Here is a 25,390-nt window from a genome sequence, read left to right as displayed (position 1 = left end):
AAAGACCTCCACTCCTCGTGACTGGCAATTTTTGACACTGATTGGGAACGCGATTCAGACAGTGTTTTATAAAAATTAATTTTTTTAATAGATTTATATTGTTTTAATATGTTGATATCGAAAATAAATTTAAAAAAATAAAAAATATTATCTTAATATATTTTTAAATAAAAAATACTTTAAAAAACAACAATTACCGCATTAGTAATACTACCTCTTTTCAGGACCTGAGGTCGGTCCATTTTTCGGCTTTTCTTTTTTTCACTGCCCAAGTCTGCTGGGATTCCATTATTCCATCATTTGATTGAACAAGGTGTATACATGGGACATACAGAAATGTGTCAGCTGTACCCTTGCCCGAACTTTTGATGATTGATGAACTTGTACTTCAAAAACTACCACGCTGTGCGGATTCATAGAATTCTAAACCCAAAGTTCAAGGAAATTAGCCCAGGTGTATTCAAGGTAGAAAGCCCAGTACAAATCCAGCACCAAGCCCCCATTATCCGAGTCTCCGATATTTTTATACTAGCAAGCTTGTTTTTTAATACGATATGGATACGGATATTTTTCAAGAGATTTTTTTTTAATGTTTTTAATGGTAGCAAATAAAAATCATTTTAAAATATCTAAAAAATAACTTGATGTTTCTACAATCTCCTGAAAAAACACTTTTAAACACAATACAAATGTATCACCGGACACTAATTAAGGAAAAACTCTCCGAGGAGGGATGATGATATTTCCCTCGAGGATGCTATCCCGACTCCAAGATATCCAGCCTTCTTGAATCTTAAAGTTTACTTTGACACGTAACAAAAACTATAGTCATGAAAGGGGACTACATTCCAAATAAGTGTTGATCGAGGATAAAGAAGAAGTCCATTCATATCAATAAATTAATATTTTTTTATTCGATACTAAAAGATATTTTTATTCAATACATACAAAATTCTATCTCTTGTGCTTCTAGTTAAAAATAAATTAAATTTAACCAATGAGGCGAGCTGCGCTTGAGGAAGGAAGCGGCCACTTGGTCTGCACTTGAAGTGCAGAAAATTACAAAATACCCTTAATGTTGGATTAAAAGAGATGATAAGGGCTAATGAGTTGGAGCTCAATTTGCATTGGTGCATCGTCTCTCTATGATATTTTAGGCTCAAAATTACTTTTTACAATCCAAAAAAAAATAAAAGATGATAAGAATTCAGAAATATCTTCAAGGGAGGAGAAATAACTTTGTTTTATTTTAGGCTCAAAATTTATTTTTACAATTCAGTATTAATCTTGTTTAATTTGTTGTTCAAAACAAGATTACTTTGATTTTTATTTTATTTTGGGCAACCCAGGTCGATCCTCTCAGGCTGTGACTCGGGACTTATCCAGAGTCAAGTTTTAAAACTATAATAATAATTATCTTTATTCTTATATTGATTTGGGTCAACCTAGGTTGACCATCCAGACCCATGGCATAGACCTTACCCCAGGTTAACCCCTTCGTTGAGTTTTAAAATTATGATAATAATATTTTTTATCTTTATATTGACTCGGGTCAATGATCAACCTGACACATGACTTAAATATATATAGTTTCGAGTTGATCCCTAAATAAAATTTTAAAATTATGATAATAATCATTTTATTATCATATCAACTCGTGGCATAGGTCTTTTAATGGGATAAAAATTTATCTACTTGAACAACCTTAAACATGATAAAAATTAATTTTTCTATATTAATTTTAAAAATGATTTAAACATTACAAAATTAAAACTTATTGTTTAACAGTGTATAATACAATTAATATGTCCGGTGTTAAGGTTGAGAAAATATGTTTTCTTCGTTCACATTTTGGATCGATATCTTGGATAATTCTACCGTCATATTACTCGATGCATTCATGTAAATTTTAATAAATTATCCAAGAAACTAGAACTAGATTAAAATAAAGAAAAATAAAAACTCTAGAAAATCTATGGACTTACTAATTAAGGATTTTGGTTGAAATATAAATGGATTATTAGAAAGAACAATAATTAACGTTAAACCACAAGGTTCAATTTAACATTCCACGTAACCTACATTCTCTCTTATCCTCTCCAAATCAAAGACTCGGTTTCTTTCTTCTCCCTTGAAGATTTTTCTGAGTTCTTATCATCTTTTATATTTTTGGACTGTAGAAAGTAATTTTGAGCCTAAAATATCATAGAGAGGAGATGCAACAATGCAAATTGAGCTACTACTCCATAGCTCTTATCATCCCTTGTAATCCAACATTAAGACATTAAGGGTAATTTTGTAATTTTCTTTATTTTAATTTTCTGCAAATCATCCTCTCCAAATCAAAATATTTTGTAATTTTCTGCACTTCAAGTGCAGACCAAGTGGCCGCTTCCTTCCACAGGAGCAGCTCGCCTCGTTGGTTAAATTTAATTTATTTTTAACTAGAAGCACCTTATTTATTATTAAAAAAAAAATGAAAATGAAAATCAATCCTACTCAAGAACACGACATCTCTATTCAAATCCTAAACGACACCGATAATCGTGGAAGTCAAAACCTCGACACCGATAAATGGTTTTTTAGCGTCCCACCCACCCTTCAAATCAAACCAATCCCATGAACCCAATAATCAACCGTCGCCCAAGCTTCCAGCCAGCAAGTCTGAAAGAAGACCGCCGGAGAATAAGAGAGGAAAAAACAAAAGGAGAATAGGTGGTTAAAATGAAAAATCCGACCTGCCGGATTCGAACCAGCGACCTAAGGATTACAGCGACAACTACAGTCCTCCGCTCTACCAACTGAGCTAAGGTCGGCTTTTTATCAACTTGCTCGGTTAACTTGTATTAGTCGCAGATGTTTTCTCTTGCAGAAACCATAGAAAAGTAAAAGACTGTATTAATATCCTTGTTGACTCTCTTCTAACAAGAACTCAAAATGAGTTTAGAGAATGGAGATTGGTAACCATTAAAATTTCACTGATTGGTGCGTTTAAGTCAAAGAACTTACATATCACATGAAAGCTAGAGAGTAATTTCGGTGTATTAGGCTGAGTTTTATCATATTAATTAGACACGTGTCGTATTAATTAAAATTTTAATTTTCTCAGACAAATAAAATCACAAAAAAAATTTATCCACGTGTGTGTTTATTTAGTATTGTAGTGTAGTGTGATTTTTACTTAAAAATATATATATATATATATTTTTATTTTTAATATCAACAAATCAAACCCATAAAAAACTATTTACATGTTAAGCAACTCTGACCTAAATAATATTCTCTATTTTCATATATATATATATATATATATATATATATATATATATAAAACACATTAATTTGATTACAAAAGGAAATACTGAACTGCAAGGGATAAAAATCCAGCTTTTAATTTATCCATAATTATATATTTCCCCGGATAAATTTTATCATTTGATTCTCGGAGATACAGCCTTATTGGCTTATGTAACCCTTCAAGAATTCTAAATCATGACGGTCTTCTCAACAGGGTAATTAATTCTCAGTAAATTCTCCTAATTTTAAATCGTAACAATAAAACATATTATTTTCAACTCCTTAGTCCTTCGTTCTCAAAGATATGGCTTAAAAAAAAAAGTCAAATATCTTTCTAGATGTCCATTGAGTTTTGATTAGTCACATCCTTCTACTACATGTATGATTAACGGGTTTTATTACTATGTATTATATTAACATGAGTTTTTTTATCCCGAGAGATCGGTTAAGCTAGTGACATGTCATATCAGGAGTGCAACATATGTCAAAAAATTGATGTTTTTTTTTTTTAACAAAAAAACTTAAAATTTTTACCAGCTTTTTTATTTATTTATTTGTTGATAGCAATTGTATTTTTTTTATTTGTGTTAACCATGCAAAATTAAATAAATTATTAAAAAATCATTAATCTTTTTATTAGTTTATATTGGATATTTTTCAGTATTTTTCATTCTTCTATATTCTTATTTTATTTAAAAAATAAAAAATATAACTATAAATCAAAAAAAAGTTATATATAATAAAATACAATGAAAATTATACATGTAAATAAAAAAGTACATAAGATTTCAAGTTATTTTTTAATGTAGTAAAAAAATAAGACAATATTGCAATTGCTATAATGAAACATCATTTCTCTTGTCTTTATATATAGTATTTTTTTAAAAAAATATATAAAGAAAATAAATTATAAAAAAACTAAAAACTACATATTTGTCATGATACAATAAAAAAAATAAAAAAGTATGTAAGATTTTAAGTTATTTTTTAATATAGTAGAAAAATAAGATAATATTGCAATTGCAATAATAAAATATCATTTTTCTTGTCTTTTTATATAGTAATTTTTTAAAAAAAAAAGTGTAAAAAAATAAATTATAAAAAAACTAAAAATTACATATTTGTCCCGATACAATAAAAAAAATAAAAAAGTTTATGATTATACCATTTCTTCAGTGAAAAAACCCTTTCCTTTTCGTATATTCATAACAATAATAATGTGCGACACAAAAGGAAGATTTATTACAAGTTAGAATCAAGGAAAAAGTATGTTTGAGTTAATCTAAAAATCGAGGCGCTTGTGAAGAACTGGTTCAGTATCGAACTAAAAAAAAAAAAAAAAACTCTTCTATATGTGAAATAGTTAGATGGTGATATTAGCTGTAACTTTTTTATGCCTTAAAGTTCGATGGCGACTGATCACTCATTTATACATATAATGAACTTATCATTCAGCTTTTGTTTCGGGATAAAACCTAGGAAAAACTCTAGAAGTTAGCGTGAAAAGTTACTTGTAGAGCAGGAAAGATGAAAATGACCCAGTGAAGCTCCTCGGTCGTAGCCTCGTAGGGTTGCTAATAAGATTCAACAAAAGGGATTGTATTAGTTAAAAGTAGGTGCGGTAGTTCCTATTTTTCTATACTTTTTAAAAGTGTATTTATTTTAGAATTATATTAATTTTTTTTTTTTGATGTAATCATATAAAAAATAAAAATAAAATTGTTTTTGATATATTTTTAAGCTGAAAATATTTTAAAAAAACTATTGCACCCAACACCAAACACACCAAGGGTCTATTTGAAGATGCGATAGATGTTAATTTTCAAAATATTTTTTGATTGGAAATATATTAATATAATATATTTTTTAATTTTTTAAATTTATTTTTAACAATATGAAATAATAAAAAAATAATTTAATTTTTTTTAAAAAAAAAAACATAAACACGGTATTGCCTAGTGGAGCCTATGTTTGATATCCTGCCTTGCTTCTATATTCCTACGGGGTGGGTTTTTTATTTTTTTTGGTAAAAGCTAACTTTCTATTTTTAGGTAATCCAGGGTCCAGGGGAAAACACTTTATTTCATCCCCGTTTATTGGTTCGAATGGAAGTAGTGATTTCGATTTCGATCTCTTTATCATTTTCGGTCGAAACCGGGTTATCGGAATCCTTCTAACGCGAGCTAGTCTTCTGGGATTTTCGAAATCCTTTTCCGAAAAAATGAACAATCACATGACACGTGAATAATTAAGATTAATTATGAGATCATGAGAGTAATTTAACTTATCAAATTTTAAATTTGTTTTAAAATAATAATGAGTTTGAGTTAGTTTAGAGATTTACATAAATGTTAATTTTATAATTTGTAAGATTACTCCGCGTAAACTTTTTCTTCATCTTAATAATAATAATTAAATGGGCCATACGCCGAATGTCCTTCTTGCGAAATAAAGATTAAGGATACGAAGTACACATACTTGGTGTGTTGCTTTTTTATTAAAATATTTTTATTTTTGCTATTTAAATGTTTGTTTTTTTATGGTTTTTTATAATTAAACACATCGATTAGATTGTGTGAAATATTGTCTGATATGAATATTAAATTGAAGCCGACATGCCTGTCAAGTGTGAATTTTTATTTTTATTTTTGAGTGTTTATTTTTTCTGGTTGATTATCTGTATTTTAAAAAAAAATTCCACGTGATATAAGATAGTGATGATATCATCCCTTTCTTAACATTTATTACGAAGAGTACCACGTCATAAAATTAAAATTAAAAGTTGAAAAATTAAAATAGATGAAACTGAGATACTCCAATACAAATTTAATAAAAGATCATATTTTAAATACGTGTTTTTTAATTTTTTCAATTCACACCCACATTTTTTTTTTCACATGGCACGTGATTACGATTATTTTCACCATTTAACAGATATAGCATGTAAATTAACTAAAATCGAAGTAAGATTATTTAAATAAAAAATCAATTAAGGCTCTTTCACGATACAACACATCAATGATCAGGGTGTAGCTTGCTGGTCAGGTTTTAAATTTGTTCTTTGAAGATCACCAGTTCGAGTCTCATAAACCTCAGGGCTACTAAAATCTTATATGGTCGTTAACTTCAGAGCCCATAAGATTAATTAAGATTCGCACAAACTGACTCAGATATCCACGTTAATATATATATATATATATATATATATAGAGTATCTTTCAGGATTTTATTTTATTTTTTTAAAAAAAAGACTGTGCCCTAAGCCACCGCATAGGCTGCACAGCTGGCTCGCATTGTATTTCAACGGTCAATTTCCATTTCAACCCGTTTGTGAATCTTGTTTTCTAAGATACTATTCGAAATTTTATATCCATATCGAAGCCGATTAACTCTGTCCTTTCGATGCTTGGTTGGGATCGTAAATATTGACCCTTACTTTATACGCAAAGATGACCCGTTTCAGAAAAGAAACGAAAAGGTCGGATCCTGAACGCCCGGAATTAGAAAAAAAAAATCAATGAAAAGATTCGTGTATTGATCTTTCTTTTTTCTTTCCCTTCGATGTTTGTGGATAACGTTGATGCGAACAACAACTGAAATCTTTTATTTTTATTTTTTAATTTAACAATAAAAAGGAATACATTTGATTCATCTCCCGAGCTCCAACCCATCTCACGAGTCATGACTGGCTTGATCTTTTCAAATCAGGCTTCGGTCTTAAAAAGAGTAACGTTTTCGAAGATAGTATTTGATACAGCTGGCTCTCCCGGTGAAAACTAGAAAGATGGCGTTACACTATGAATCAAACCAAATTTTTTCTAGTACAAAACAAATGCTTTTTTATCAGTGGCTTGATTAAAAAATGATGACAAATTATGTTTAATAAATTTGGTTGATTAAATAATATAATAAAAAAAATGATGACAAATTAATCAAATACTGAGAGATTAAATTGAATACAACATCCAATTAAAAAAAAATGATAAAAGAAACAAATAAAAAGTAATCAAATGAACAAATGCCAAATTTGATATAAAAATAAAATCAAATCAAATGTCTAGAGGTGAAATTAAAAAAAATATAATAAAATGATCTAAAACAATTAATAGTCATAATAATAAGGATCAAATTTGATATAAAAATTAAATGAAACCAGATACTGAGGGATAAAATTGAAAAAAAATCCAAATATAACAAGTAAAAATCAAAAGAACAAGGACCAACTCTTGTACAAAACAAAATGACATGATACCTTTCAATTATGACAGGTTTGCATGTTTTTTTAGGAGAGGAGATGAGAGAGAAAAGAAAAAGGACACGTTGGATAATTAAAAGGATCGTTGTACAGTGCTTTGAAAGCAACCACGAACGACACCAATACATTGCTAAAAGAGGCCGCGTGCACCATCTGAGCACAACGATCTCTTCCCACACACTAGTGCATGTGGTGCACATGTGAGCAGGGTAGCCTTGTCTGTCCTTTCCATACCCTATATATATTTTTTTAAAACGTTAATTGTTCTAAATCACTAAAATTATATTTTATTTTGCTAAAACCAAACATTTTTTCCTTGATATTATGGAATCTTCATGTCTAGGCAATAAAAAAAAAACTATCAAGTCCAGTTTCCAAAAACTGAACATGAAATGGTCAAATTATAAAAAATCTAAGGAACAAAAAAAGGTTGAATCTCTCCTCTAACCATGAGGACCAAGCTGTCATTTTAAGAGAAAGAGATAGAATATAAGTGAAAAAAAGCCTAGCCAACAATAAACCAGGCACCCAACACTAACACACATTGCCACATATGAAGAGGACATAAAAACGTTTCCAACACCATGATGGAACGACACTTTTGGCAGCAGAGAGGTGCTAAACACACCATCCACATACTGACGCGTGCTATGCACACAAACACTAACTTTTATTTTTTTTAATTATTTTCTTTATTTGTCAAAAGACCCAAATTGCTCCTTATCTTATCACATAATAACCAAAAAACCCTTATGAAACGACGAAAAGCTCCTTGAGACCAATTTTAAGTTTTTAGCTCAGTGAAGGATCAAATTGCCCCTCGTTTAACATGAAACCTACGTAAAAACTATTTAAAAATTCAAAAGTGCCCCTTGACTCTAGTTTTTTTTTTAAAAGGTGTTTTAATTGTTTCACCGTACAATCTAAAAGAGAAAATATTTATTTTTTCCCGATCAATTTAATAATGACCGATGTCCCTGGTAAAAAGACAAAAACACCCCCAATTATCGGTGTTTTTTTTTTTTTTTGAATAGAGAGGCAAACCCGTTAAATCACTGTTCAAGTTAAATTAATGAGCTCCTTTGGTTTTTTGAATCCACAGTGTTTGCTTCAGGTTAAAAGAACAAGACATCAATGAGCTCTTTTAGTTTTTTCCCTCGCAACAAGATTCATTAGTGTCCTCTCTTTCGGGTAAGATTCGGTAGAAATAAGTCAAATAACATACAGTGCATCTTTATACATGCGAGGATGGCAGGAGGCATGGATATTTCGTAAAACCCCAATTTCATACTGGGTACTTTTCAATTATACATACGAGCCTGGTATGACCCAATACGTATCAGATACATAAATAAGAAAAAAAATAATTATCGACGAGGACACAGCATCACAGGTGAACGATACAACTAGAAATTAACTGGAAAATTCCAAAAGATTGACTAAAATATATGAGGATTTTTTGAGTAAATTCTAGACAGAACAAGTTATTAACAAATATAATAAAAGATATTTAATAATTCCTCACACCTTACGGGCTAATTACTAGTTTAGAGACTATTTTATAATTGAATAATAAATATGATTTAAAAGAAAGTATATTACAAACAAGAAATGTTTAGCACGCAACCAGCACGAAGAATTCCATGAAAATGTCGCTTTCACTCCAATGTCTACCTTTTCAATGTATTTATACACACATGTACGCTCCTAGTAATTTTACACAGATGTAATAAAAAAGGAACCAACCTTTCATCACCACTGCCAGTTGTTATAAATATCTGGGAAAAAATCCCCGTCTTCCCAGTGCCCTGCTCCACTCAACTCGGCTCCCCTCCATGACTATACCGAGTGCATAAAAAGATCAACAAAATCAGAGAGAAGATCTAAGAAAAATGTCGGCAGTTAGCGTAGAGCCTTTCCTTCGATACTCTCGCTTTGAAAAGCCCGGATATGCTCGTAGCAGGAGAAAGGCTGCTATAACTGTCACTACTGCTGCTCTCATCAAATCTCCTTCGTCTTTTAATTGTTGCTGTTCACTAATACCAAGACGAAAACTCCTGTCAAATGCCTCCTACTTCCCTTTTCTTGACCTTCATAGGGTCAAAACCCACACGGCTAGAGCTAGCTCCACCGATACGGCTCTTGTTGAGTCCACTAATGATGTCGTATTCAAAGAGACCTTCCCTCTTTCGCGTACTGAAATGACTGAAGGAAAGATTTTTGTAAGATTAGATCAGAGTAAGGCCAAGGAGAAGGAGGATCAATGGCAGCAGCTTACTGTAGGGTGTAGTCTTCCAGGGAAATGGATTCTTCATTGGGGTGTTTCTTATGTCGATGATACTGGCAGTGAATGGGATCAACCTCCTGAGAATATGAGACCCCCTGGTTCGATTCCTGTAAAGGTAAATCTTATTTATTTATTTATTGCCTTCCAATGGCCATGGCACTTGACCGTCACTGGCTGGAATGTAATGTAACGTTTTGCTTTTGCAGGACTATGCCATAGAGACGCCGTTAAAGAAGGCATCAGAAGGAGATAAGTTTCACCAAGTGAAGATAGGGATTGATCCCAAAAGTCCGGTTGCAGCCCTGAATTTTGTTTTGAAGGTTTTGAGTTTAGCATGCTGCTTTTTTTTTTTTTTTTTTTTTTCCACTTGTCCTAATTATTTTTCAATTTTATGCTGGTGGTAATAATTCTCTCTCTCTCTCTCTCATTTTTGTGGGGGATTGCGGTGGCTGGCTGGCACAGGATGAAGAAACTGGAGTTTGGTATCAGCACAAAGGGAGAGATTTCAAGGTGCCTCTTGTGGACTGCTTGCTCGATTCTGGCGGTGGAAACGTCATAGGAGCAAAGGGGGGCTTTAGTATGTGGCCAGGTTATAAAATTAATCACTAGTATTATTTTCATATGCTGCTATTTACATGATCTCTTTTCTTTCCCCATGTTTTGTACTACAGATTTGTTACCATTTGCGAACAACATGCGTCCGTGTTTATGGATTTGGTTTTTTAACAAGATTTTTTCTAAAACTATCACAGAGGATGGTCCTAATCAGAGATACTAATCTGATTGATCCAGAGGAAGGAAAATCCCAAGTAAAATTTGATCACCATGTGGATGAATAGGATTTCTGGAAAACTAGAAATCGGATTAGTGTAACTTTCCTTTGCCTGTTTTCCATTATAGACATACAGAATTGCTGAATAGTGAATCAAATCATTTTAGTTTCTAGTCTTTTTCCTGTTCTTCACTTTCCTTTTCCACATAAGTTGCAAACTGGCATAGTTCAATGCTACATTGCTAATCTTCCATAGTTTGTTAAGTACTCTGTTGCCTGATTTCATCGTTTACATAAATCTTGGTTGAATTAGAAATCGACTGGGAAAATAAATCAGGTGGCATACTTGTGGCTAAGTTGTAGATCCCAAACTCATGCTTGCTATTATGTTGGCGGTTAGTTGGGTCATGAGTAGGTGGTCTATGATTTCTGTTTGCTCCTCTCTGTAGCTCTCTCTCTTCTCCATTTTATATTTGCTGATGAGCTGACAGATTGTGTTAACTCATCTTCAATTCTAGGGGCAATGCTTTCTAACATGTTCCTCAAAGCAGATGCATTGGCTTCTGAAGGTAAAGATAGCAGCAGCAGATCCAAAGACCCTAAACAAGAAACTAGGAAGGTAGAAGGATTCTATGAAGAGCTGCCTATTGCTAAATTTGCCGTGATTGAAAACTCAGTGACTGTTTCAGTTATCAAGTGTCTCAAGACAGCCAAGAATCTTCTCTATTTAGTAACTGATCTACCTGGAGAAGTTGTTGTTCACTGGGGAGTTTGCAGAGATGATGCTAAAAAATGGGAAATTCCAGCTGCTCCACATCCACCAGAAACAACTGTGTTTAAGAACAAGGCTTTGCGGACTGTGCTACAGGTATAGAACTTAATTTACTGTATAAAGAGGAAACTGAATAGCGTACCTGGACATTTTTTCCAGAATGTGCACTGTTGTTGCCTTGTAAAAATATTCATTGCAGGTAATCATGGTTCAGTTAGGTAATGATATATACAAAGCTATAATTAAAATTGGCATGCACTTTCTTTATTTCTGGATAGTAATAACTGCCCATTTTATGTGGTACTATGTAAAGTTCATCAAACGAAGCTAGAACACAGATTGCCAAGGCTAAAAGCTCTACTTTGGCACAGGGACATGTAGGCCAACTGGCACCTCTATCTTTCCAACAAAGTGATGTCATTGGTTGGAATAGTGAGGAACTATAGACCAAATGACACCCCGCAAAAATAAAATATAATTATATTCAAGTCTATCCAGATTCTTGCTTCTCTGTTCCTTGTATTTCCTTGCCATGGCTGTATCATGTTTCTATTTTTTCTTTACTCTGTTTTATTGGGCAACATTTGTATACTAATTGAAACATATCAAGAAAATTATTTTTCTTACAAGTGCATGTCAACTTTGCTGATTGATTCTTATTTTTCACTTATATACTTTATCATTGGAAGTTTAATTTATTAAACATGCACATAAATCTTCACTCACTTTATATTAGGTCCAATTGTTCCACTAGGCTTGTAGATTTTTTAATGATCTAATATTAAGGATAAAGAAAATTACTGGTAACTAACACAACTCTCTGCTATCTATCACAAACATAACCTGCATTCATCTGTTGTTTTCATCATTCTTTTTCCTCCTCCAATGTTGACTCTCCCTTTTTGCATAGAAATGGGATAAGGTGAAGTGTTTTTCTCAATTACAAAAAATAAAGGAAAATACCCACTGCCAAGAACACAATTATGTTTTTATTGTGGGCTTTGTAGCTGCTCTTTTACTTCTTATTCTTCCCCCTTTTCACTCTTTAGTGGCAGTGGATAGTTTAGCTGGAAGTTCAGAAAGATAGGCCTTACATCAAGTGGATGTAGAGGATATTGTCAAATTTTCTATTTAGTACTCACATACACTCAAATGTTTGTATAAATAGACATGATACACCATCATATATGGGTTGGGCTGGAAGCATTATTTGGCTTGTAATTTACCTTTTAGCATGCATCATTCGTTACTTGTGTTTTCCATTGATAATTGGAATTTGGGGTATCTTGATGGTTGGTATTGTCGGCTTATCTATTTTAATGTTAAGAATTCTTATTTCTTGCTTTTACTTTGTCACTTAAATGGCCATCCCATTTTGCAGGCAAAAGAGGATGGAAATGGACGTTCAGGGTCATTTACTTTGGACGAAGACCTTGTAGGCTTCCTTTTCGTTCTCAAGCTAAATGATAGCACTTGGTTGAATTGTATGGGAAATGATTTCTATATCGCTCTCCCAATCTCAAGTAGCATTCCTGCTCTATCAGGAGCCGGACAATCTGAAGTTGCACCAGTATCTGAAAACACTGTAGGAGCAGATCAAGAAGTTTCTCATGCTATATATACTGATGGTATAATTAATGAAATACGGAGCTTAGTTAGTGACTTTTCCTCTGAGAAGAGACAGAAGACAAAAACAAAAGAAGCACAAGAAAGCATTCTCCAAGAAATTGAAAAATTGGCTGCTGAAGCATACAGTATCTTCAGAAGCTCAATTCCAACTTTTCTGGATGAAACTGCTCTGGAATCCGAGGCAACAGAGGCTCCTAAAATATGCTCAGGAACTGGCACTGGTCATGAAATATTGCTCCAAGGTTTTAATTGGGAATCCCATAAATTGGGACATTGGTACATGGAGCTAAAACAAAAAATTGAAGAAATATCATCCCTTGGATTCACTGTGGTTTGGTTGCCCCCACCAACAGAATCTGTGTCACCTGAAGGTTACATGCCAAAAGATTTGTATAATCTTAACTCCAGGTACATATTATAAAATTATAAAAATGCATAATACTCGTCACGGTCTTCTTTAAATGATTTTCAGATTGGACTTGGTCACAGAAGCTGATGCTAGTACAGATCCAATTGTTCCTTTTGTGTTTGCTCCAGAACTAACCATACCTTTTACGTTAACATAATTGACATGTTCTTACATAGAAGTGAAGTTCTATAGTTTTTGGATATTTTCTTTCTTACCTTTTAACCTTTTGTGCTTGGAAACAAGTATCATATTTTAAGCCATCAAATTCATTGTCTGTCAATCATTGAAATTGTTAGTAGGTTATCAGATTTTGTTTTGTTTTTCTGAATGACAGATTATGGGCACTATCATCATACTGACCATGAAGTACTATTTGATTTCTATCATGTTGTATATATCAGATATGGAAATATTGATGAGCTGAAGGATCTTGTGAAGAGATTCCATGGAAAGGGTGTTAAAGTTCTTGGAGATGCTGTTTTGAACCATCGTTGTGCACACTACAAGAATGGGAATGGTGTATGGAATATTTTTGGAGGCCGCTTGAATTGGGATGACCGGGCAGTTGTTGCAGATGATCCACATTTTCAGGTACTTGAATTTTTTTATGTGATTCCCAAAGTTGGATAGCTGTGTTGCTGTTGAATGAAGAATCAATTACTCTAAAGGATAACACAGTTGCTAATTTCTTACGACTCAAATATTAGGCAGCAGGATGCTTTTACCAGAAAATGCTAGTTGTTAATATGCATAGAAAAAATGCCCTGGTGCCTTCAAACATAATTTTAAAACTGATAAGCAAAAAAAGGAAAGAGAATGACCCTGGCTCGTATTTACTTCTAGAAAGCATCTGTACTTTTTTTATCCATATATTGAAAAGATCTCAAAAGGTAACATTTGTCAATGCATAGTGAGGTCATAAATAGTCATAATATTGTGACGTCTATCTTATCCAAAACTCTAAACTTCTTCGAAAAGAAATAATACTAGCGTTCATATCTGAATATTTCAAACTTAAAGAGTGTTGATTTAATACTCAGTGCCTGAAATTAATCTGTTTGTTCATTATTGTATCCATGTGAACTGGTTTTGCTTAAGTTTTGGATACTTAAAGAAGGCATGATAACAATGGACACATATCCATGTGCATGTATGATACCTGTAGTTTTTAACCAAATTGGCTTTGTGGTATGATTTTCAACAGCATGAACTTCATTTATAGGATTTCCCAATGCTTGCTTTCCGAATCATTAAGCTATTCCAATGAGTATTTTTGCAATTGCAAACGTGCTGTCAATCACCACATTCATGATAGAATGACAGTTTAATGTGTTTGGATATTTCCGAGACAGCTAAGAATGGAACCTGGTACACTTTTATGTGAACTGCAACAGGAACTTGAATATAAAAGAAAGGGAACTCTTTTGCTGATGTTGCTTCAAGTTACTCATTTTTCTCAGATATTTATACTTAATTTGTCCTTTCCTAAACCAAGATAGTTGAAACCTGTGTCCAAGTACTCTTTTGTAAGTTAGCAGTGGCAAATAATATTCAAAATGAACATGTCATTGACCACTACTTCCCTGGATTTTGCTGCAGATATTAGTATTACTTGTGGATTCTTTGTTCTGATATCCTGAACATACCCCTCTACTCTCAACTGCAGTAGGAAAAGGGAACTTTGTTGGGATGATTAAATCAGTTTATGACTCGACTGTACAAGTTTACATTCATTTATGTTGTATTTCTGGGGACTGAGGTGGATGCATCTGAATGTCTGAAGTATGGACGTGGGGGAACATTTCCTTACTGACGCAAGAGACGAAAAGATTAGCATTTATTTGTCATTTAAATTCTAGGATGCTGGGTAGTTTGGTACCTCATTTCTTTGCTGGAAATTTAAACTGTCCTGTGTCACATATGCTTGTCTTGGAATGTTCTATTTCCTGTAACCTTGTTTGCATGCTTGCAAATTATGGCCTACAACCTTGATTTTGCAGTTAATCTATAATAGCAAGACTTGTACTGTCACAGGAGGTTTGTCTGCTGATTTGATCTGCCAACTGTGCATGTTTGCTCTTTGTGCTTGATGCATTATTTTCACGCAAATGTAGTGACAAAACAGCTTTCAGGACTGTGCTCTTATTTCTTAATCACAATTTGCTCCTTGATGGTAAATGTGCCTGTAAAATATACTCTCGCATTTGTATAACTCCTGGGCTGTATCATGCAGGGTAGGGGAAACAAAAGTAGTGGAGATAATTTTCATGCTGCCCCAAACATTGATCATTCACAAGAATTTGTAAGAAAGGATCTCAAAGAATGGTTACTCTGGCTAAGGTAATAGTCCTCTTCCTTGTGTTTGTAAGGACTTGTATATTTATTAGTGAACACCAAGTAGAAAATATGTATCATCGTGAGAGAATGAAAACTGAACTTCATTTTTTATAACAAAGCATTTCTGAGTCTCTGACAGTCAAACTTGGTATCAGCATCCTAATTTTCTCACTTAGCATCACTACCATTTTTCTTCCAAGAAATAAATGGTACGGTGCTGTGTGAAATTCCTGCTGGAGAAGATCATCATCATGTGTTTCAAATCAATTGGTTAATGATGCAATGTAGGCTTTTTCTTGTTCTTTTTATCTTCTGGCTTTTCTAGCTCTCTTATCTGAAAGCAGGTTCGCTCAGCTCTAGGAAGCATAAGGAGCATATCAAATTTTTTTCCCACTTCTGTGCCTAAGATCATCTGATTTTTCTTAATGGTTCATGTTATTAGAGCACTGGGATATTTTCTCTGGATTTGTTTCTTTTTCCAGGAAATTCGCAGCGTATTTTTTTGTTTAAAACCTGTTTTATATTACTTTCAACCAACTTCTGCTGTATTTACTATTTAGTCTTTTCGTAAGCATCATGTTGGGTCTATGCCTGCTGGTCTGCTGTTAGTGTCTTTCTTCTTATTGCTCATACCAATCCTATGGAAATTCCAGTTACTGTAGTTCTAATGATGATCTAACCTTTGTGTCATTTGCAAATTATGATCTATCCTCTTGTGCCTGAAATGAATTTATTTATGGTGTGAAGCTTTTTTTTGCCTCCTATTCCCTGTGGTTTTGATTGCTTTAATGAGTGGATTGGTGGTGCCTTCCATATTGTTTGGTGACTGAGATGAGCTACAGACAATAAGGAGTGGAACTTGTATTTGCTGATTTCCCCTGGATTTCCTTCACATGCTCGGTTATTGCCTTTTCCTTCTGCTTTTAGATTTTGCAGGGAGCTGTAATTTCTATGGCTAAGATCAAGCTTTTTTTGTGCTTTGGATGCTGTAATCTGTTCTGTTTTGGAGGCTGAGCTGAGCTTACTAATAATGGAGTGAAGCTTGTATTTTGTGATTTTTTGTTGCCTTCCCTTCCCTTATCATGTTCTGTTGTTGTTTCTGCCTTGTGCTTTTAAATGTTGCAGGGAGCTAATTCCTATGGTATAGATCAGTTTTTTTCACCTTTGCATGGTTTTAACATATTTTATTTGGGTAGCATCATAACTAACCTTATTTAACTGGTTGCATCTTGCATGCAGAAAAGAGATCGGGTATGATGGATGGAGGCTTGATTTTGTGAGAGGATTTTGGGGTGGTTATGTGAAGGATTACTTGGATGCAAGTGAACCTTATTTTGCTGTTGGTGAGTATTGGGATTCCCTCAGTTATACATACGGTGAATTGGATCACGATCAAGATGCACATCGGCAGAGAATTGTTGACTGGATTAATGCCACCAGTGGGACTGCTGGTGCATTTGATGTCACCACAAAAGGGATTCTTCATACGGTAAGTGCTCATTTACATTATTGATCTTAGATTTCTTTGATAAATATGCTTTAAAAGGCCAAAAGGGTGCGCGCTTCTATATGTATGTACAAAGTGTGCAAAATGAAAAGAGAAAAACAAAAGACATACATATGCTCTGATGCAGTTGGTACTGAATTGAATTATTTGTTTAATTTCTTGATATCTCTATGTTTTTTTCTCCTGATAATCTTTTATTTTATTTACTGTGTCAGTAGATGTTTCGAGTAAAGGGATAGGAATAACAAGAGCATTTAGATGATACTTCTGGTTAGACCTAGATACTTCGTGCAGGTTCTTGCAGAAAGCAGCATCTCTCGTGGATCTTGTATCAAAAGAGTTACTGAATCATAGAACACAGGGTTTTCCACTTCTGATGTTGATCTTTTCTTTTCTTGCCCACAAATGACGAGCCTGGTTGGCATTTCCTGGGTTATATATTTTAGACTGTAACCATAGATGGGATTGTAGTTGAAACATAAGAAACTGTTCTTGTTGCAAGTAGCACCCAAGCACCTAACTGTTTGGCATCTAGATTAATTGAGTTGAATAATGCCATAAACTGCTAGATGATCATTTTTGCCAATTAGTTTATGACTTGAGTGGTGTCATTGTATAATCATTAAGTTGGTGACAAGATGTCAGTTAATCAAGTCTCAAGTCTCTCTCCATGATACTTCCGTGAAAAGTATCCAAGGAAAGACTAGCTTTTTTTTAGCTTTCCAAGTGCTGTAAGCTCGTGCCACATCCCTGCCCTTTCACTTTTACCTTTCCATTTGTTTTGGTTTATTTGTTTGGTATAAAGGTAAGGTGGAGGATAATCATATTTACAACTTATATTTTTTCCCCTCGTAGACACTGGAAAGGTGCGAGTATTGGCGATTATCAGATCAGAAAGGAAAGCCTCCTGGGGTTGTCGGATGGTGGCCATCTCGTGCTGTTACCTTCATAGAGAATCATGACACTGGTTCTACCCAGGTTTAAATTTCTTTATTTTTTATATTTCTGCTGTACCTCTATTGAAGGAATTGAACAATAATGATCGTAAATCAGAAATTACGTACTCCAGAGAAAAATAGAAGTTAAAATTTGCTCATCCTTGAGGAACACGATTTCAACTTCTTCAATGTTATGGGATTAGTTACAGTTACATAAAGGCTGTAATGTCGTCATTTGTTTGAAATGTTATTATATATCTTAAAATGTCACATAACAGCAATGAATAGTGAAAAATACATTAAATAGCAGTCATTGCATAGTGTAATGGCCCTTTGTATAGATATATAACCATGGGATGAGCCTTTTCTTCCGTGACTTGGTCCTGTAAAAGTGGGTAGTTGTTTTAAGTCCACAAAGCGATGAAGCATCACTCTGAATCGCCAGTCAGCTTTTCGTCTCAGCTGTGAATTGGTTACCTTTTGGATTCATATTATTTGTGATTATTTGCATTTTCAAATGAGCCAATTGCGTGAGAGGATAGAAAGTGTACTAAATGGAACGGAGTGTAAAACAACAGATAAGAACTCAAAAGGGAGAAGGACAGACAAAAAAAAGTAGTTCTTAAAAGTAAGGAATTCATAGAATACCAAACGGGAAGATGGAAGATAATTTGAGGATGTCATCCAGGATCTTGATTTTGCTTAACTTTAATTGGTGGGTAGGAAATTATTTATTGGGAGATGCAAAAGGAATGCAAAACCTATATTTTGTGTTGCTGTCGCTGTTTCATACTGTGAAGTTATCTTGTTACTAACCAATACTCTTTCTTTCTTAAGGGTCATTGGAGATTTCCCAGTGGAAAAGAAATGCAAGGATATGCTTACATCTTGACTCATCCAGGAACACCAGCAGTGTTCTATGATCACATATTTTCTCATTATCAATCTGAAATCGCAGCTCTCATCTCTCTAAGAAACCGGAACAAAATCCACTGTCGGAGCACTGTAAGTATTGAAATTACATCTTTATACACATATTTTGAGCATCAAGATAATATTAGAATCTTTCAAAGATGATATATAGTTTATTTTTATCCTTTTTAGCATATTAAATAGTGTATGTATTGTGTAACTTCAAATTATATAACTTCTTTCTATGATAAGACAGAGAAAAGAAAAGGTCCATGTAAATAGTCCTCATCCTTGATTCTACTTCTCTACTGCTTGTTACATTAAAAATTATTAGTTGCATTCGACACACGTTGTTTGCTCATTTATTTTCTTGGCATCTAATTACACTTTGGTCATGATTCCCTTACAAACATATACTTGCATGGAAAAAAGAAAATGAATAAACAGCAAGCAATAAAAAATTGATCTCTTTGCTGGTTTGTTCATTTAAGGTTAAAATTACCAAGGCGGAGAGGGATGTGTACGCGGCCATCATTGATGAGAAAGTGGCGGTGAAAATTGGACCGGGTCATTACGAACCGCCAAGTGGGCCCTACAGTTGGTCTTCAAAAATCGAAGGGAGGAATTACAAGGTCTGGGAAGCATCTTAATATATCCATATTAGTATTGCTGAGTGTGTGATCAAGAAAGTGTCCGCCTGGACAAGTCCGCAGAATTATATTTACAAAGTAAAAGAACAGCAGAACAAGAAAGTCTAATAATAGTTCACCAGGGTGGTTTGCGCGCAACCAAATGAAGTAAAATCCCCATTCTTGACTTTACACCAAAGTCTAGCTTCTGGAAAGAGGTGTGCGCAGAGTTTACATGCTGGGTGCGCATGGGAATGCCGGGTTTTGAAGTTTCGAGTATTCATAGTATTTATTATATATTATTATTTATTATTCGATAAAAAAATAATAGTTAATATATATATTTTAAGTGTGGATATGTATATTAAATGATAAAGGGATAAATATTATATATAAATGTGTTTTATGTCTGAGATATGTATATATTATATTGTAATAAAAAAATTTAAATTTTCTATAAATATATTTATATAATAAAAAATATATTTTGGGATAGGTTTAGACGGAATCTGGGTTGAGTTTGATAATATTTATATTTTATCCCTTATTTATTGGGTAAAATAAATCAAAAAAATACTTGTTTATTTTGGTCGGGTTGGGTTAGTATTTATCAGGTTTGGGTTATATTGTCATTCATATATGAACATAAAAAATAGTATTTACAGTCGTGTGCTATATATTCATTTGTAATAATACATTGGGGAAATATCCTATTATTGTTGCAACATTGCCATAATGAAGATGCCAAAGGTTATTGCATGTACGAAACTTTAATGTTGCATGTTATATGTAAAAATAATGATCGCAAATATTATTGTTGGTATTATTATGTATTGTGATAATTGCAAGAATTACTCATTCCAATGCCATTTTAGTGATTATTTAACTTTACCGTTCAGCTGTGTTTTTATTTATTTTCTCATCTAGTTTTAAATTAATATTTTTTGAAAGTGTTTTTTATCATCTAGTTTTAAATTAATATTTTTTAAAAGTGTTTTATATCATTTTAATGTTTTGTTGAAAATAATTATTTAAATGTATTTTTAAATAAAAAATATTTTATAAAAACATTATATATTTTAAAAAGGCTTTTATTCGAGCTCTTGCTTGTGGAGGCTTCTTTGAGATATCAATATTTGTCAACCTGCGACGATGTAACTGGACACCAAAAAGTGCCATAACCATGGTACTTGATAATTCAAGAAATTATCCAGACACAAAACCTCTAAAATTTAGCTATACATACCATAAAAACTGAGAGGAGAATTAAGAGAGTTTAGATACCTGATTACTATATTTTTTTAAAAAAATACCTGATCAATAAAACTATACAGATATAATTTTCTTGATTTTTAAGGCGTGTTGGGCTGGCACGTGCTAGCATCAAATGTGCCCCAATAAAAACGTGTAGTCTGACACTGGCTAAATTAAAGCCAGACTTAACTCTTGCTAGGTTTGGCGCTACTAGACCTAATTGTTGATGGGCTGACAGTAGCTATCAGGTCTCATAGCTTGGCGTGACGCTGCCAGCCAACAAGCTAGGCCTAGCGCGCGGCTCTCGAGGGTGTTAGCCTGTAGATTTGATGGTTGCAGCTCATGATAGCTACTAGCTAGTAACGAAACCATTGATGGGAGGGGAGGGGAGCCAATGTGCATATTGCTTATGGCGCTGGTATTACTATCCCAATTAATTTGTACAAAATGTGATCATCCATGGCCTTCACATTCATGACATTGTTTTGGGATCTGGTGGGCTCATCAGGGATTCGGCGGATCACTATGGATTCAGGATTAAAAGCGATGGAGATGGGATTTCAATCTATGATCCTCTAACATTTGGTTGCCCTAGTACACCACGAAGGTTTTTTCAAATTTGAATTTTTAAAATTAATAATTATAATTTTTTTATAATATCAAATAGCTATTTTTTTTTAAAAAAAAAATACATTAACAACGTTAAAGTATTATTTTTTTATATTATAAGGTGAAGCATGAGACACCTAACTAGTTCTTTTGGTCTTTTATATATATAAATAAAAGAGTTTTATATACATAATTAGGGAATCCTTACATTACATTATATTTATATCTCTCGAGAATTTCATGTTAAGAAAATGTGCTCTTTTAAACAATATATTTTCTTAACATAAAATTCTCAAGAGATATAATGTAATTAATGTAAGGGTTTTTTTGTCGAATTATGTATATAAAACTCTTGTGTGTGTGTGTGTGTGTTTGTATAAAAACAAATAAGATGAAGAAGTTGGTATGTGCTTAATTATTAGTGGTATTGATTTGCTCCGATTTTATTAATTTATCCCTATCACTGTATTTTTTTTATATAAAAAAAATAGAATGTACTATTAATTATTTATTTGAAAGTATAATATATATATATATAAAAAAAGGGGTGGATTTCATGGAAAACACCGCGCCATAATTTAAAGTAAGAATACGAGACAAAGCCAAAACAAGTCTGAAAACATGACCAATAAGTTGACGAAGAATCCCATGGATGAATGACCAAGCTAAAGGAAAAAAGAAGACGAACGACGAGAATGCGGTGTTTGTCATGTAATTGTACACTTGTCAGGTTTGCATCGCAGAAAACAAAAATCTATAAGGCATTTTGGAAGCTTCTCTACTAGTAAAGCCAAATTCATTTTTGTCCAAGCTCTTGGTATTATTTAATCCGTCAACTTTAATCCTCCAAGGATTTCAACAGTGCATTTTATTTTCTCTTTTGGTTACAAGTACAATAGTAGCTATTAATTTCCTTAAAACTACTGCAAGCTATGAAATTGAAAACTGTGGTAATTAAATCCGGGCATTTACCTTAAATTCAATGCATTTCTGATCATTTTCCAGTAATTAAGTTAATAATTAAAGATGCTGTTAAACTTGAGCACAATCGTATATAACGGATCTAATTTCGAATACTACAGCAAAGAAATCCTGTCAAATTTTTGAAATCTGATGATACCGAAGAATATAATGGTTCGGTGTATGTGCAAGGATCTGGAAATAATTTTGGTGATACCCTGTAATCATGTAGTCTTAGCTAGCACCTTATTATAATGAGAGTGCAGACAAAGGGAGTTTGTCGCAGATGATATCGTGAACATCGACATTTCTTTGTCTGGGTGGGCACTGCTGAAGCATATAAGCAGTTGTTACAATACTTGCATAATTAGTTTTTGTAAACGTCAAGCAAACATATTAATAGCTTTTGGTCTGGTCTGGTCTTGTCACTTTCTATATTCCCTGGAGAGTCATTTAGACAAAGATGGAGATGACAAGGAATACTGGCGATCAGATAAGCCTAGGAAGGCGTCGCTTGTGCATGATAGAAGAAGAAAGGAGAGCCGGGGAGGCTGGTAAGTGTATTAAAAGACGACGAAGAGACCCTTCCACATTTGCATTAAGCTGCAATATTAATGATCAACAAAGTGACCAGCAGCAGCAGCAACAGTCACTTGGTGATCGAACTGCAGCTGTTGCCACTACTGTCAAGAGAAGTTCAAGATTTCGGGGAGTTAGCAGGTTTAATTTGATATAGCAAGCTAGGATCATTTTCATGGTTTTTTCTACATATCATTATCAATGCAATTATGTTTCTCGTTTGCTTGACTAGTTGTTAATTAGAAGCTAAACATGTGTATTCATGTGCTAATTATTTACTACAGGCACCGTTGGACCGGACGATTTGAAGCTCATTTATGGGATAAAGGAACTTGGAATCCAACACAGAGAAAGAAGGGTAAACAAGGTACGTACGTAGTTTCCAAGCCTTCTTGGCTTGTTAAATCTGCTTCACCGTCCCTGCCTCAGATACTTAAGGTACTTGATTACTCACGATCGGCCTTTTCATCTGTGTGCATATCAACTTCATTTTGCTCGGGGAAGTTTATCTTGGTGAGCACTTCGCTTTCTGGTTGAAACCAATCTCAATTAATTTGCTCTAGAGAAAACTGATTAACAAAGAAAGAAGAAAGCCAGTTAACCTTTGAGAACATCTGCAAATGCAACAGGAGCTTATGATGAAGAAGAATCCGCTGCAAGAGCATATGATTTAGCTGCTCTCAAGTACTGGGGAACGTCAACTTTCACAAATTTTCCGGTAAAGATTACTGCAGTCTATCTGATAAAAAAATAATTATTTTTTATGTGAATTTCTTATTTGATACTTGCTAATATATTTATGGAGCCGAGACAATTATCTTTCAATGTTAAGTTATATTCTGTGTGATCATCAATTTGTTATAGGCGTCTGACTACGAGAAAGAGATTGAAATAATGAAAACGGTAACCAAAGAAGAATATCTAGCCTCCTTGAGAAGGTTTGTTCTTGAGCATTCTCACCAATTATACATAAGAACTTTGGGGTATAATCAGAAGAATTAAGAGAGTATAGTTTTTGTTTATAGGAGAAGCAGTGGGTTTTCAAGAGGTGTATCCAAATACAGAGGAGTTGCTAGGTAAGCGCAACACCCTTTTCTGCTTACTAATCTGAAGGAATTATGCATGCATGCATGCACCAGTTAACTCGGAGACAGGTGGCCGCTTTCTTTGAAATTTCAGGCACCATCACAATGGGAGATGGGAAGCAAGGATAGGGAGAGTGTTTGGAAACAAATATCTTTATCTTGGCACGTACAGTGAGTTAATAACCTGAAACGTTGTTTTTTTTTTTTTTTTAATGAAACATGAAAAACAAAATATAATCTTTAAAAGATGGCATTGATGAAGCATTTGGCTGGTGCAATCTAATCTGAGCCGACGTCCTTGCAGCTAAATACAAGATCTGTTTCCTCCTATTGCAGGCACTCAAGAGGAAGCTGCTCATGCCTATGATATAGCAGCCATTGAATACAGAGGGATCAATGCTGTAACCAATTTCGATTTAAGCACATACATCAGATGGCTGAAGCCAGAAGCCAGTCTTCCTGCACCTCAAACTCAAGAATCGAAGCCAGCTTCAGACCCCCTGCCGATGGCAACCTTCTCCAATCACCTTCCGAGCGAGAAACCAACCCAGCTATCCGTTCTCCAGATGGACCCTTCTTTAATGGATAATTTAAACACCCCTAAAAACGAGGACATTTTTCACAGGAAGACGCTTCCCGTTAGCCCCCTCACTAGGTCATCCTCCTCGACTGCCCTTAGCCTCCTCTTTAAATCTTCAATATTCAAAGAGCTTGTGGAGAAGAACTTGAATACCACCTCCGAAGAAATTGAAGAAAATGATTCGAAAAACCCGCATAATGGCAACAACAATGCTGGGGAGGCATTCTATGATGGACTCAGCCCCATTCCTCACACAGGCACTTCAACCGAGGATCCGTTCTTGTGCTCAGAGCAAGGAGAGACAAATACATTGCCACCATACAGTGGAATGGAGCAATCTCTTTGGAATGGAGCCTTGAGCATGCCTTCTCGTTTCCGTTAACTAGAGATTCCAACTTCCTTCTGCCTCTTCCTTGCATGAGGCAATGCAGCTAACTAGTCTGTGAATGAGTACCATAAATTGCTCTTACAAATAAATGCAGATACCCTCTCCTCCCTCCAACACTCTTTAAGTATCTCATCTATAATGAAAATAATACACTTCCTATTTTCATGATCAATTATTGTGAACATGAAGCA

General features: G+C 33.8%; 2 protein-coding genes and 1 non-coding gene across 4 annotated transcripts; 2 read left to right on the top strand and 1 right to left on the bottom strand.

Moving 5' to 3' along the window:
* Positions 1-2,732: 2,732 nt before the first annotated feature.
* Positions 2,733-2,816, bottom strand: TRNAY-GUA (transfer RNA tyrosine (anticodon GUA)). The gene is given in 2 exon segments: positions 2,733-2,768; positions 2,780-2,816. It is a non-coding gene; the product is annotated as a tRNA-Tyr (tRNA).
* Positions 2,817-9,315: 6,499 nt separating this feature from the next.
* On the top strand, positions 9,316-20,205 carry LOC18102525 (alpha-amylase 3, chloroplastic). Of its 2 annotated transcripts, none has more exons than XM_006378345.3 (11): positions 9,316-9,954; positions 10,046-10,159; positions 10,302-10,428; positions 11,163-11,479; positions 12,765-13,420; positions 13,823-14,012; positions 15,655-15,761; positions 16,998-17,247; positions 18,121-18,243; positions 19,041-19,208; positions 19,607-20,205. In XM_006378345.3, exons 1-11 carry the CDS (start codon positions 9,445-9,447, stop codon positions 19,763-19,765), a joined length of 2,721 nt encoding a protein of 906 aa, XP_006378407.2. In that variant the 5' UTR covers positions 9,316-9,444; the 3' UTR covers positions 19,766-20,205. The 2 variants fall into 2 exon arrangements, with proteins under 2 accessions (XP_006378407.2, XP_024466049.2); XM_024610281.2 differs by having other exon boundaries at positions 11,130-11,479.
* A 2,427-nt stretch (positions 20,206-22,632) lies between these two features.
* LOC7474231 (AP2-like ethylene-responsive transcription factor AIL5) lies at positions 22,633-25,371 on the top strand. The gene is made up of 7 exons (XM_052456362.1): positions 22,633-23,287; positions 23,431-23,659; positions 23,776-23,864; positions 24,011-24,084; positions 24,172-24,222; positions 24,326-24,402; positions 24,568-25,371. Exons 4-7 carry the CDS (start codon positions 24,041-24,043, stop codon positions 25,191-25,193), a joined length of 798 nt encoding a protein of 265 aa, XP_052312322.1. The 5' UTR covers positions 22,633-23,287; positions 23,431-23,659; positions 23,776-23,864; positions 24,011-24,040; the 3' UTR covers positions 25,194-25,371.
* Positions 25,372-25,390: the final 19 nt, after the last annotated feature.

Source organism: Populus trichocarpa, chromosome 10 (genome assembly GCF_000002775.5).
Source record: "Populus trichocarpa isolate Nisqually-1 chromosome 10, P.trichocarpa_v4.1, whole genome shotgun sequence".
Taxonomy (NCBI): Eukaryota; Viridiplantae; Streptophyta; class Magnoliopsida; order Malpighiales; family Salicaceae; genus Populus; species Populus trichocarpa.
This window is presented reverse-complemented; position numbering and strand designations above follow the sequence as displayed.